This window comes from Vidua chalybeata, chromosome 2 (assembly GCF_026979565.1).
Source record: "Vidua chalybeata isolate OUT-0048 chromosome 2, bVidCha1 merged haplotype, whole genome shotgun sequence".
Taxonomy (NCBI): domain Eukaryota; kingdom Metazoa; phylum Chordata; class Aves; order Passeriformes; family Viduidae; genus Vidua; species Vidua chalybeata.
The window spans coordinates 35,541,459-35,555,331 of NC_071531.1; the positions used below are offsets into that span (position 1 = coordinate 35,541,459).

The 13,873-nt window shown below is 36.8% G+C and overlaps 1 protein-coding gene across 1 annotated transcript in view; it reads left to right on the forward strand.

Moving 5' to 3' along the window:
- NALF1 (NALCN channel auxiliary factor 1) overlaps positions 1-12,779 on the forward strand; it is a 435,482-nt gene extending 422,703 nt beyond the window's left edge. Inside the window, exon 3 of the mRNA XM_053935490.1 lies at positions 8,902-12,779. Within this exon, the coding sequence (XP_053791465.1) occupies positions 8,902-9,197 (296 nt within the window). The 3' untranslated portion in view covers positions 9,198-12,779. The remainder of the gene's footprint in view (positions 1-8,901) is intronic.
- Positions 12,780-13,873: the final 1,094 nt, after the last annotated feature.

The following is a 13,873-nucleotide window of genomic DNA, read 5'->3' on the forward strand; positions in this document are numbered from 1 at the left end:
GACACCTCCTACTGCACTTTTTGTGTTTCTGTCTGGCACACACCTGAGATTTTTAGTTATTGATCTGTCTCTCCATTAGAAAAACACAAAAGAGTAAGATAAAAAGATATTTTATATTTAGATGTCAAGTAACAAGAGAAGGTATGCAAGGGATAGCTGATTTTATTTGGTGTTGACTACAGCCCAGAGCTCAGGATGAACACAAAAACATTACCTGTAATTTTCCAGTTGCAGACAGGTAGAGGTTGGTGTGGCTCCATACTCCATGCTGGGAGGTGCCCTGGCAGTACGAGCTGCCACCTCCCCTTTCAATCCTGTCCTACCACAGTAGTAAGTCAGAGCACAGAGATCTGCTGGAGATGAGGACGTGGCAGCACTGGTGGACAATATGGAACCCACAAATTATTATTTTTTTTTCTTTCAGGCCAGGATTGCAGCCTGGAGGGTGTAAAATGATATAATAACAAGGGCTTTACCCTTCCTTGGAAGGTCCTCATGATGAGAAAACAGCATAGAACTGGCTATTTTTCCCCAATAAATACTTCAGTCATTGTTATATTTGTAATTAAATTAAAAAGAAAATAAATTGTGGTTTATAATATGGATTAATAACAAGTTATTGGAAATTCCTGACTAACTTGATCACCTCCAAAGAAAACCTATAATAGGAAAGGGAGAAAGCATGCTACCCTCATTTTGTATCACCAGAACTTGTCTTTTGTAGAAATGCACATGAGGGTGTGGAACAACTGCAGTGCAAAAGAAAGTACTCAAGACACTAATCAAAAAAATCAGAATCACAGTGTGGTTCTGATTATGAAAATATGCAGTTAGGTAGAAAGAATTTAGTGTTCCCTTCTTGCCCACTTTCTTCCAGGACACAGAAGGAAAAAGTTGATCCTTCCATCAGGCACTGTGCTGTAACCTGCTGGTTTTCAGATTCATTAAAACTGAGTGATTACTTTCAGTTTAGACCTTTGGAGTTCATATCCATATGACTAAAGTTTCCAGTGGTTTCATCCAATGTTCTTTTTACAGCTCAGCTGTCTAGAACTGCCCATGTAAACCAGAATCTCATTTGAGGGAGATAGCAATAGTTTTCAGGTGTACATACACACACATGGAAAATTACAGTGAATTAGTCCCATGCGAAGTTCCAGGTCAAGGTTTTTAACTGTAACTTCTAAGAAAACAGTGTTCATACCAGCAGGATTGTTTTCTATTGTAAATGTAGTCATCTTTTCCTTAACTGAATGGGCTACAGCACCATACTACCCTATGCCAGCCATTAATGCACATTTGGTCTACAAAATTACACTAGAGCTAGAGTGAGGAAAAATCCCTTCAGAGGCATTTAGGGTTGACATGACATAGATACTCAGTACCAGCTGCTTCATTGTACAGGTCTTCTCATATTCCCAAAATTACTTGTTAATACAGCCTGTTCTGTTTGGAGAAACTGCTGTCCACGTGCCAAGTCTGGACCAGTTTAGAGTGCAGGCTTAGGGCTAATTGTGTCCTAAGGGCTTTCTTTGAAATGACCGTGACTTATGGTCCCTTTGTGCCCTGTGGCAAAACAGGGCCATCACCCAGCATCAAGTCTCAGGCCAGAAATCCCAGGCACATACTCACACTCTTTATCTGTACAATAGATGTCATGGCATTTAATGGAGAAGGAGAGGTCCTCTTCGAAGGAAAGGAAGAGAATGTAGTGAGCAGCAATAAGGCAGAGATGTATTGCATTAACTTCTTCCAAAAGTAGCATGACACTCTTTAATACTTCCTAAGAGCAGTGCCATCAGAATGAGTCTTCTGCCATCAAGAGGAGAATCAAATTTGTCTGTTCTCCTGTGTTAAACAGACTTCTGATACTTTTGAATCAGAAGGAGAGAATAAAGGGAGAGAAGAGGTAAGTAGACAGGTGATTCAGGTGCTTTAAGTCACTAATGTCTTTCATGTGTCAAATTTTATGTGTTCTGATTAACATCTGAGTTTTTTGGAACACAGTGTGAATCAATTTTTGGCAAATAACAGTAACATATGTTTATGTGATCCATGCAAAGTAACACTTCCATGGAAACTCCACCTCCTTTAGAGTAAAGAATTCACTGGAAATAACACTGTCAGTCATGCTTCATAGCACACAATCATGTTTCTAAAGACATAGTGAGAATTATCACAGAGACTTCTCATCAATCTGTAGAAGAAGTTTGATGACTAGCACAACTCAGCAAAAGTATTAGAAGAAATTCTGTAAACTGCAGCTTCCTCTTGTGGGGCAGATGTGTGACTGGGTTTCACCAACAAGTTAAGTTATAGTGTGTCTTTTTCAAAACAGATGCCCTGATTTCAGTGCAATTTGAAAAGCAATTTCATTGAGAAAATCTGATATATAGAAAGGAATACAATCTATCTATTTTGTAGAACAATACAAGAGAAAATACCTCTGAATTTAATCTGCTTTATGTTGTTCTTGGCAAATTCAAAAAACCCATATATTTGATCCAAATTCTTCCTCTAAAAATATCTTATAATGTGTCATTTGCCTTCTGTCTGCACCTCTTAATAGGTCCTAAAATATCAAAATATTAAGCTAATGCAGACAGCAGGGCAAATCCCTTTTATGTTTGATAAGCATGGTTTAAATCATTACTAGCCATGGACCTGCTTACAGGGAAAATTTGACATTATTTTTGCAGCAAAATCTGTCAACTAAATAGCTCATGTTTTTGAGTCTAGTGTTGTTCTAGTTTTGAGTATTGGGGCTTTACCATGAACGAGGTCCCATATGATAACAGGTTTATTAGCTGTAAATATTATTCTCCTAAAATAATGATCCAGACAATTTACTTATTGATATTCCTAGACTTTCTATGGTGACACAGTACTTAGATATGTATAATCCTTTCCTATCATATCTCAGTAGTACATCCTTTTGGTCAAAAATTCTACATATAGAAGCAAAATTGGAGAGGGACTGGAGAAAGACAAATGCTTTCTAGAAGCAAGTTTTCCTGTATCTCAAAAGTGTAGAGGTAAAAATCTTCATTGTATAGTTTTGAGAGTCAGCTATTTACTCATCTGTCTGACTTGCAGCAGCAGTTTTAGAGCGGTAACACTGATTTACACTAGCAGCAGGAAATTAGCCCTATGCATAATTTAGGCAAGAAATACATGTATAATGAAGAAACACTATTAATTCCTATTGAATGTGGGCACATGTACATAAAAAAAATGTTCATGAGTGGAGTATCTGAAATAATAACCAACATATAGTGATAAAAATATCTTAAAACACAACAACACAGATCCCAAACCCAGATTTCCTCCAACAATTGGAATTGACTAATAGAAGTTAGCCTTTTCAAAAAAGCTGAACAGTATTATTCACCAGTTTAAGAATAAACTATTTGAATAAAGAATGATTTCTTTATCTTCAATATTCTTCTACATATAATTTTGTTTCATTTTTTTTAAATGTGAAAGGTATAAAATACATGTCTAATCATCATGATGTGTCACAGACACAGCAATTTAGAAATTGAGAAGACCATCTGGATAAGATCAAAAAGTTCTGGCTTCCAGATCAGTTGTACAAAAGCAGTGAAATCTAGTCATATAATATCTAATGTGTTCTCTTGACTTCCGTAGCTGGAAAATGTTAATACTGAAATCTCAGAAATAGTTCCTCAGAAACAGAAATGCCATGCAGAGTGCTGGCATTCACTGATACAATGATGTCAATGCTGGATGGATCGCTCTTGGCAGACACTATTTACTTTGGGCTTCACAATAAAATGGAGTATTCAAAACTTCTGGTATACTATATCCACTTATCTTGTTTCAAGGTCTTTTCTTCAAGCACAAGAAGCTTCATATACCTCTCAAAAATAATCAGAAATCTATGTAAAAAATGAACACAGGTTAGGGTTCTACAGAAAGCAAAAGAGGAAAAAGCATAACATATCATAAGATCTGTTTTGTGTCTGTGGCTTCCCAAATACTTATCCAGCAATGACAACACATATATCAACCGGATCAGTTTCCCATAAAGCAGAATATTATGGCTCCATAACTCTTTCTCTACAAATAATCCAAGAAGCCAAGTCAGACCACCTGCTGCAGATTCAAATTCAGCCACAAGAGTCACACATCCTGAAAGTGCTAAGAGTCGTAGGAATGCAACCACTACTTTTACAGGCTGCTTCCTGCAACTGCTCAGGCAGAAACCACAGCAGTCTCTGAGTTAGATGGTGTTCTAGCTGATCAGCAGACCATGCATGCATCAACTGTCTTTGTGATTTCAATTTTTGTGTAAGAACTTTTTTTGGCTTTGCTGCTTTTCCCCCAAGGCACATTCTATAAAGTGAATATGATATTCATGCTGTCACTCCTTTTTCTTTCAGTCTGATTCAACTAAGCAGGACATACAGGATTTCTCACTTCATGTCTCCATTAACAATCTCAGTGGAACCAGTAGCCTTAATACTTGCATCAGCATTAGTAACACGCAGCCCCTACAGTTGTAACTTCTGTGCTGATCACCAAAATATTATCTTCATGTGGAAAAAAACCTGATTGCAAAGAAAAGAGTTTTTGCATGACCTTTGTGCATGATACTGTATCTCTCTGGAGAATGGTTTGAAATCAAAAAGTTTATTGGCAAATTCTAGATCCTTGATTATAATAAATGTCCAAGTACTTCCATATGGACTAAGATTTCTGTTGATGAAATATGACTGAGTGCTTGGAAAACTTGGTAAATGGAGACACAGAACTGAGAATTTTAAGTGAAAATCAAAATAGATGCCAAGCCAGTAACAGATGACTGGTCAGCCTCAGAAATACAGTTACTAAACATCCAATTAATATAATGTTGTCTACAAACTGAACTATAAAGACAAGAGAGGAAGGGGGAATCCTTCATAGTTTGGTGGGTACAAATATAATTTTTATTTCTTATACCCATGTATTTAATATTTAAACAAAAATACCAATCAAATAAAAGGGAGAGAAGCAAATGCACAGGCAGTGGAAGCAAGGACAGGTAACTTTGGTAAAGCATAGAGATGAAATCAGGTCATGTAGGGATGGGGTAAGGAAGGTCAAGAGAAAGCTGGAACTGAACTTTTAAAGGCATGCAAAGAATAAAAAAAAAAGGGCTTCTGTACATATATTAACAAGGAAAGGAAGGCCAAAGAAGGTGTATCCCTATAAACAATGTTGGAAAACTGATAACAGTGGATGAGGAGGAAGCTGAGGTACTCAACAACAGTTTTGCCTCAGGCTTGAATGGCAACCTCTCTTCCTGTATCTTTTAACTGGACAGACAGCAGGATGTGGACTGGAGCTAAAGCCCCTCCCACCGTAAGTAAAGTTCAAGTTCATGATCTCCTGAGGAACATGAATGTACACAAGTCTTTGAGACCCAATGAGTTACATCCCCAGAGACCCAAGGGAATTGGCTGATATAGTTGCCAAGCCACACTCTATGATATTTGAGAAGTCATGGCAATCAAGTCAAGTCCCAGGTGACTGCAAAAAGGACAACATTGAACCCACCTTTTAAAAGGGTAAGAGTTGATAGGTCAAGGAAGAGGCTGGGGAACTACAAACCTGTCAGACTCACCTCTGTGGCGGGGAAGATCACTGAACAGATCCTGTGCTAGAAGCTGTGCTAAGGCACATGGAGAACAGGGAGGTGGTTTGAGACAGTCAACATGGCTTCCACAAGGGCCAGTCCTCCTGACCAACCGAGTGGTCTTCTACACTGAAGTGTTATTTAATATCATTCTCAATGAAGAGATCAAGTTCCCCCTTAGTAAATTTGCAGATGATACCAAGATAAGTGGAGTGGTTGACACATATGAAGGATGGGATGCCATCCAGAAAGACCTAAGCAAGCTCAAGTGGGCCCATGGGCATCCCATGGGTTTAACAAGACCAAGTAGAAGGTGCTTGGGTCGAGGCAATCCCGATGTAAAAACTGGCTGGGGGATGAACAGATCAAGAGCAGTCCTGCCCAGAAGGACTTAGGGGTTCTGGTGAGTGAGAGGCTGGACATGGTCCAGCAATGTGCACTCAAAGCTCAGAAAGCCAAACATGCATCAAAAGCAGAATGGCCAGCAGGGCAAAGGAAGTGACACTGCCCCTCTACTTTGCTCTAGTGAGACCTCACCTGGAATACTGTATCCAGCTCAGAGGTCCTCAGCACAGAAAGGACATCAACCTGTTGGAACAAGTCCAGAGGAGGGACACGAAGATGATCAAAGGAATGGAGCACTTTTCCTGTGAGGAAAGACTAAGAGAACTGTGATTTTTCACCCTGGAAAAGAAAAGGCTGCCCTAATTGTGGCCTTCCAGTATTTGAAGTGAGCCTGCAAGAAAGATGGAAAAAGACTTTTATTTAAAATACTGAGTGGTGATAGGACAAGGGGAATGGTTTCAAACTGAAAGAATAGGTTTTGATTAGATATTAGGAAGGAATTTTAGGAAGAAATTCCTTACTGTGAGGGTGGTGAGGAACTGGAACAGGTTGCCCAGCGAAGCTATGGACTCCACATCCCTGGAAGTGTTCAAGGCCAAGTTGGATGGGGCTTTGAGCAACCAGGTCTAGGGGAAGGTGTCCCTGTACACAGCAGGGAGGTTGAAACTAGATGATCTTTAAGGTCCCATCCAACCCAAGCCATTCTATGATTCTATGACTATTTTGATAAAAGAACAAACTTGTTTTTCCTCCTTGATTTTCCAAGGAGATGTAGCCAGATGGATATCTAGAAAAATCACACATTTGTAAACCTCTGACTTAAGAGATGGACTAATTACATACAAGGGGCAAAAGCTTATATTTATGGCTACAAACAAGTATGTGGTGAAGAACATGTGTTGTGTTCAGTACAAAAGGTCTTACTGAATTTATCTAAATCTTCTACACTGTCATATGAATAGTGGCTCTGTAGTTAATTGTTTATTTAATATGTAACTGCAAATTCAAAACCTAAATTCAATTGCTGAATTGAAATAAAGAGGAAATGTAATTTTACATTAAGGAAAAAGTTCAATTCATCTTTGAATGTAGAGTTGTCATTAATTTATTTATAATTCAGTAAGTGCATATGAACGATTTAAATACCTTTTGATTGCCCACTTATATACATAGCTTTGATTTCAAAGTCTGGGTTTTCCAGTAACAAGAAAGGCAGAAAATACAGTTTAAAAAGTAAACAAGCCTCAGTGGGATCAAAGCATTAGCCATTCTCTGTGTCTCTTCAATTACTACTAATCATTTGAGCTGCTGCAGTTCACAGAACAAATCATAATTCCCTGCTCTGGGAGGCATTGCCTATATGTTGCAATGTTTAAAAACAGGTCTCAGAAAATAAGACTGTTTTACTATACCTTCAGTGAACAATTGTCCAGAAGTTCCAAAATGCAATAGAATTTCTTAAATAAAAATGTGATTCTTTCAACTATGATCTAGAGTGAGAATAAATAATTTTCAACCTTTGGAATGCTGCATTAGGTTTCTGACTGCAGAAGTAGAAAAATTCGTCAGGTTTAGTATAGCATAAACTCTGAATTTACAGAACATGAAACAAGTTGCTTTCATTGCTGTATCTTTAAAAATTTGGTTAAATCAAAAAACAAATGCAACTTTGTTTGGACTTAGATACAGCATAGCAGAAAATTGTGTCAGCTATGCAAAAATGTGTCAATCTAGGCATCTTACCATTCTTAACATACCTAACACATTTTTTGTTTATGAAGGTAGGAACCAAAGCATTCAGGTTTATCATATCTTAAGGTGTACTGCTTTTCTTTACAGATTATTCACAAAGTGCAAGAAATCTAATGCCTGGACCTCAGAATGTTACACCTAAATTGCTGTTTCAAAGTAATATTGTTGTTGTGATATTTTGGAGAAAATGTAATCTTGTTCCAAAAAATAAAGCTGCTTTCAAAATCACTATCCTAATATTTCATCACAGATAGATTTTTTTTTCCTAGGAAAACCTAGTTCTACCATAGAGTATACTATTCACTGCAGAATCTAATCTAAGATCAGTTTAAATGGAAAAAAAGGTGTTTGTCCATTATGTTAGCTATTCTTGCATTTGAACACTAGTTAAATGGCCAAATTCGCTTATTTTAAGTTATCAGAGGAAAAGGTACATGAGAAGCAAACAGAACACTCTGGTTATGTTATTCTATATAGTAATGCAGAGAACACTGGCAATTTCCAAAAAGATAGTTTCTCTTAATGTTCAAAAAGTCATAATCAGATCATTTGAACTCAGTAAAGTTCAAAGGCAAAAATGACCTATCTGTATAATCAGAGACATCAAGAGATCCATTGTGTGGCAAGGACAGATTGTTTTCATGTCTGGGATATTTTGAAGGCAATATTTAGGTGGAAGAACTCAGATGAGGTAGGATAAACAAATAGGTTCTGAACAGCTCTGTTTGGAAGCTGTTCCTCTGATGCAGTTTAATTTACAAAGGTTTGAAAACCAAAATAGCCAATATCATCAGTACATCATTTTTTGTTATTTAATGCCTGTCTTTATGTGCTCACATACTGAAAGAAGAATTTCAAAGCCAAATTTTGTGGAAACATCCTGGTTGATTAGTTCTTACTTCATCATTGGTTGTTACTTTCCAGAAAGGAAGAATTCAAACACCCTTATCATTCAAATATCAATTGCTTTTTAATGTTGCTTCTTTACACAATCATGCTCAGTGTCATACTTCTGCTGAATGACCTTCAGAATGACAGAACTTCTGAGGGCCTCAAAGATATGGATTCAACTGCTTAGACTAAATGTCAACTGTTCCTTCAAGCTACTATTTCTGCCAATCCTTGTGCCTGGTATTTATTTTTCTTTTGTGTTTACCCTACAGGGCTCTATGAAAACTATCCAACCAATGCAGAACCAGAATGCTGTGATGTCAGATGGGGACTATTATCAGATCATCAACCCAAAGGGACTATAAAAACAAGTGGCTCAACAATGTGTCACAGGACATCGCTCACAGTTTCATCAGCATCAAGACTGTGTAACAGCAGACTTAAACTGTGTGTTCTTGTATTAATTCTCTTACATACAGTACTTACAGTCTCAGCAGCACAGAACTCAACAGGACTGGGCTTTGGAAGCATAACAACTTTGGAAGATAATTCAACCAATGAAGAATAAAAGAAAGGATTCATCTTACATGATAGAAACACAACAGGCCCAAATTACTAGAGTCAAAACTAGCAAGGACTGAGTGCTTTACCCTCAGAGCTCTTCTTGAATGACCTTTTGGGTAAAACGAAAAGAATGGGCCGCTACCCAAACAACAAGGACACACAAATGCAGCTTTTTATTGACTAAAAGGCTGTTTGGTGACTTAACTTTCTCACACCATTTTATACACTGTGTTTTAATGTTTGGAGTTTCTTTTTTTTTTTGTTTGTTTTTTGCACTTGTTAATACAGGATTTTATTTTTGGGACAGTTTCTCAAAGCTAAATTAAGTCTTTTCTCTGTCGATATATTTCTAGTCATTGTGTGTGTTCATCTGATAGTTCTGTCTTTTATGTCCTGTCAGTTTCTATTAGAGGAATGACTGCTATGGTTTCATGACATAGCAAAAAAAAAAAAAAAAAAAAAAAAAAAAAAAAAAAAAACCAAAAAAAAACAACAAAAAAAAACAGAAAAAAAACAAACAAACCAAAAAAAACCCCAAAAAACACCACAAATAACCCCAACGAAAACCCACATAAACAACAAAAAAACAAAATTTAACCAAAAAGAGAAAATAATAAGAAAAAGAAAAGAAAAAAAAATAAAGCAACCACAAGAACCCCAAACAAACCTTACTGTCCTCTTATCCATGGGAACCATTCATCTCCTTTCCCTTTCCCATCTACCGTCACAGATAACATACATTTGCTTCTGTCTGTGTAATCACAATGAATGGGTACACAATTCCCGTGTGCCTCTGCCACTGTTGCACAAAACAGTTGACTGAGCAAACCCAAAAGGAGCATGAAGGGGGTTCCTTTTAGCTGAACAAACAAGTGCTCTCCTTACAAGGTGGGATCGGACAGTTAAAAAGTATGAAGAAATATATAACAAACTGTTGCTCTAATACCCGTTTTGAAGAAGTCCAGTCCTTTCTCACTGGTCAGTTGAACAGGAGCAGCCTTTTCTAGATATGTTAAGTAAAACCAGTTATGCTCAGCAAGTTGAATATTGGGGAAACCTTCATATTGGAGGTGAAGGATTGACATTCATTGTGAATCACATTTTGAGTTCTCCTGCTGTCACACAACCAGCAGCTTTCCATAACAAATGGGAGCCAAGAACTTCCAAAATTCAACTCTTTTTTTTGCAACTGAATTATACTAGAAGTCTTTTAACATCTACAATGCAAATTATCTCCTTGGTTTGATTACATTGTTTTGCTATTACCTACGTATTGTTGAAAGCAACTAGTTTATTAAGGATGCACAAGAATGTGTTAGCACAGATAAAGAAACTATTTTTCTTTTAATATATAGGACAACCGTTTTCATAAATGTGCAATAAAAACAGTAAATATATACTAGGATATGAGTAGTCAAGAGAAAAGATTGTAATATGCTGGTTTTTCATTGTTTGGGGTGGTTTTGAATTTGTTTACTTTTATTTTTTGTGGGAACATTTCACCTGCTGAGTGTATGAGAATTTGCTTTTTAAAAAGGCTTTTTAGAGTTTACAGTAGAATCTATGGAAGGAAAAGTTAATAAGGGCTGTTTTTAAAAACTTTACATTCCTTCCTATTCTCTAACTACACTTGGGAAGTGCACTTTAGAGATGTTTGCTGTGTAGCTGGGAAATGAAGGAAAACTATAGAAAATGTTCTCTTAGGAAATAAAATATAGTTACCTACTTTCTAGCTATGAAATACCCCTTGATAAATATTAATGTTGTAAGAACATTTAATCACTGGTGCATAATGCGTTTTTGTATACAATTTACGGTCTGTTAAATTCTGGAGAAAAACAAAAAGAAGATAACCATGCTGCTTAAGCGGTTCAAGATGCACATGTTAAGCTGCGAAGCTCAAATATTTTGCAAGAGTATTTGTTTTGATAGTGTTTTGCTACAACCTGGACTGAGGAGCCTAAAACGATCTGTGCAAATATGTCAACTACAAAAAGCACCAGCTAATGCGAAATTCTTCAGCACTGGTTTGTTTCTATAATTCCTCCCTTCCCTTCCTTGCACATGCTATATTTTGTTCAATAAAACATGGTGCTTTTTTATTTATTTTCTTTTCTTTTAGAGGCACATGTATTAATTACAGTGAATTGATGCAAAATTGGGGGAAAATGTAGAAATGCAAAAGAAAAAGCCTTAACTAATGGTAGAATGTAGACTTTTGAAGGACAGAAATGTTACTGAAAAGTGAGGAGCAATAACTGGGCAGTGCTCTGGTACTGTACAACAGCTGATAAGTCACACTACTGAGAAAGCTCTTACTAGGTGAGCTCTTGTTCAACTGACCTCTTAATTCTAGTAAGTGTACATGGTCAGTAAACAGTTTGTTATAACCTTTATCTACCTCTGCTGTGCAAAGGCCATCCAACTTCCATTTTTGTGATGTTCCTCATGGTTTTTTGTTCACACCATTGCTCACTGTCATTATTTTTACACAGTACCAATACAGTACCTAGTCTGGTTCATCTTGATTGAATTGGCATCTGAAGAAGAGTTTTTATTATTTCTCTTTTGCTTCATGGTGAATTAATGTAGAGATCTATCTTTAAGGTATTTTATTTCTTCTTTTCTTCTCTTCTTCATTCTTCATCCCTCATTTTTCTATAAAAATGTTTTCAAGTGGTGTCAGTGAAAAATTACTCCTCCACTGCTTGGCTACACTCAGTCATGTGTCATACAATATGAGAGAGACAGGAGGAAAAACAGTGACAACAACGTCACATACATAATGTAGCCTGATTAAACTTGGGGAAAATGAAGCTGAAAACAATTATAGACTTTCAATTACAAATACAAGATGTAATAAATTCATCCCCCTCTCCCTACCTGGAGTTAGTGCCTGCAGTTCAATGGTCTGTGAATTTTCTCTGTCATCTTTTTGAGGTCTATTTCTTTAATTTCTGAAACAAAGAGTCATGTTGCAGTTGAATACTGCTGGGGTATCTGTTGCCATTTTCACTCTAGCAGTGTGGTAAGCAGCTTCTCTTGGTGACACCTGGGACATCAGGAGTAGACAAAGACTCTTCTATGAAGTTAAGCAACATGTAATCATGTATGATGCAAAATTCCATCCCATCCATTCTTCATTCGTAATAGTTTTCCTGGCACAAACTTAAGCATGCTTGATATTGTGCACATATTACTTTTTTTCAGAATAAATTTGCATCTTGCCACTGCTATAACTGCCATCTTGTTCCATTTCTACTTGTACTGTATGCCTAATACATACATGATAAAGAACTGGCTTAACAAAGAAGTAACACTAAAATCTTTCTGCAAATGACTGATGACAAGAAAAAGAAAAAAAAAAGAATATTTATTTTATGATCATATGGAAGAAATTAATTTCCCATGTCTTTTATCGTCTTATTTTCTGCAATAGGGAGAATGCAGATTTTGTGCAATATGTTAATACTGCTAAGCCAAATGTCATATAACATAACCAGAGCTATATGTTATTCCTTATTGCATTTGCATTCAGTAATACAGTATATTGTTGCTTTTCTTTCATTAAAGAGACAGTATCTTTTTTCTTTTTTTTTTTTTTTCTATAGCAGGTGAAGGCTGTCCTTCTGCACACCATAATCTAAAGACAAAAAACCAACAAAACGTTAGGATGAAGTTTTAGTTCCATAAATTATGAAATCAAGCCATCAGCTGCCAAAGAATCTGTGGAACAATAATTACAAACAAAACAAAGATATTTCTTCTTGAGAGATAAAAATAATATTATTCTGCATGATTAAAGAAGAAAGAATAAAAGAATGAGAAGTGTATTTCAAACAGCAGAGATAGCAGGTGTCATCTGGTACACGTTGTGACTCTCAGCTTATATAGTTATACTCTTCTATTAAAGAGTGAGGGACAAAGCATTGTCTTCTGCTCTCTCTGCATTTATGATAATGAATGTCCTTTTTGCAAGCGTTGCCTCTCTGCGCAGAAGATACCTGCCTACCATGAGAGCTGAAGAGAGTACATGCACACAAATTTACACAGTGAAACCTGTCTTGAGTGACTATTCAAAGCACAAGCAAAACTAATTTTTGGAGTAGACCTAGTTTTTAGGAAATTCAAGATACATGTGAAGAGTCACCTAAACAAGGGGCCTCTGAAGGTGCCTGGTCCTTACTTCAGCTTTCACAATATGTCTCATCAGTGCCACAGCCCCATGATAAGCCCTGCTCAGGCTGGGCTTTTCCAGCTGGGCTCAGAGTCATGCTGACTTCAGTGAGCCGTGCTACAGGTAAAGGCATGCACCCAAAAAAAATCATGGTAGCACATATGTCTCAATTTGCTATCCCATAATCTTTACTCAGGAATTGCTCATGGGCATAGTGCATAAATAGAAGATCTCTGGGTTCAGCCCTAGCCAAGTCTTGACAAGAGATTGGCAAAAGCATATTTATGGTGAATGGTCCTTTTTTTATTATTATTGTCTACTCATATTAGTTTGGTGAAGGAGTGGTTTCAAAATTTAACTATAAGCACCGAGGACAAACTACCAGAAACTTTGTCATTGTGAAGAAGAAATTAAATAGCTTTGTGAAGTAAAAAGGTACTTTGTCATCTTTCAGCAGCTGTCAGCAGTCTTTTAGAAAAGCTTGGGAAAATAATATGTCTAGT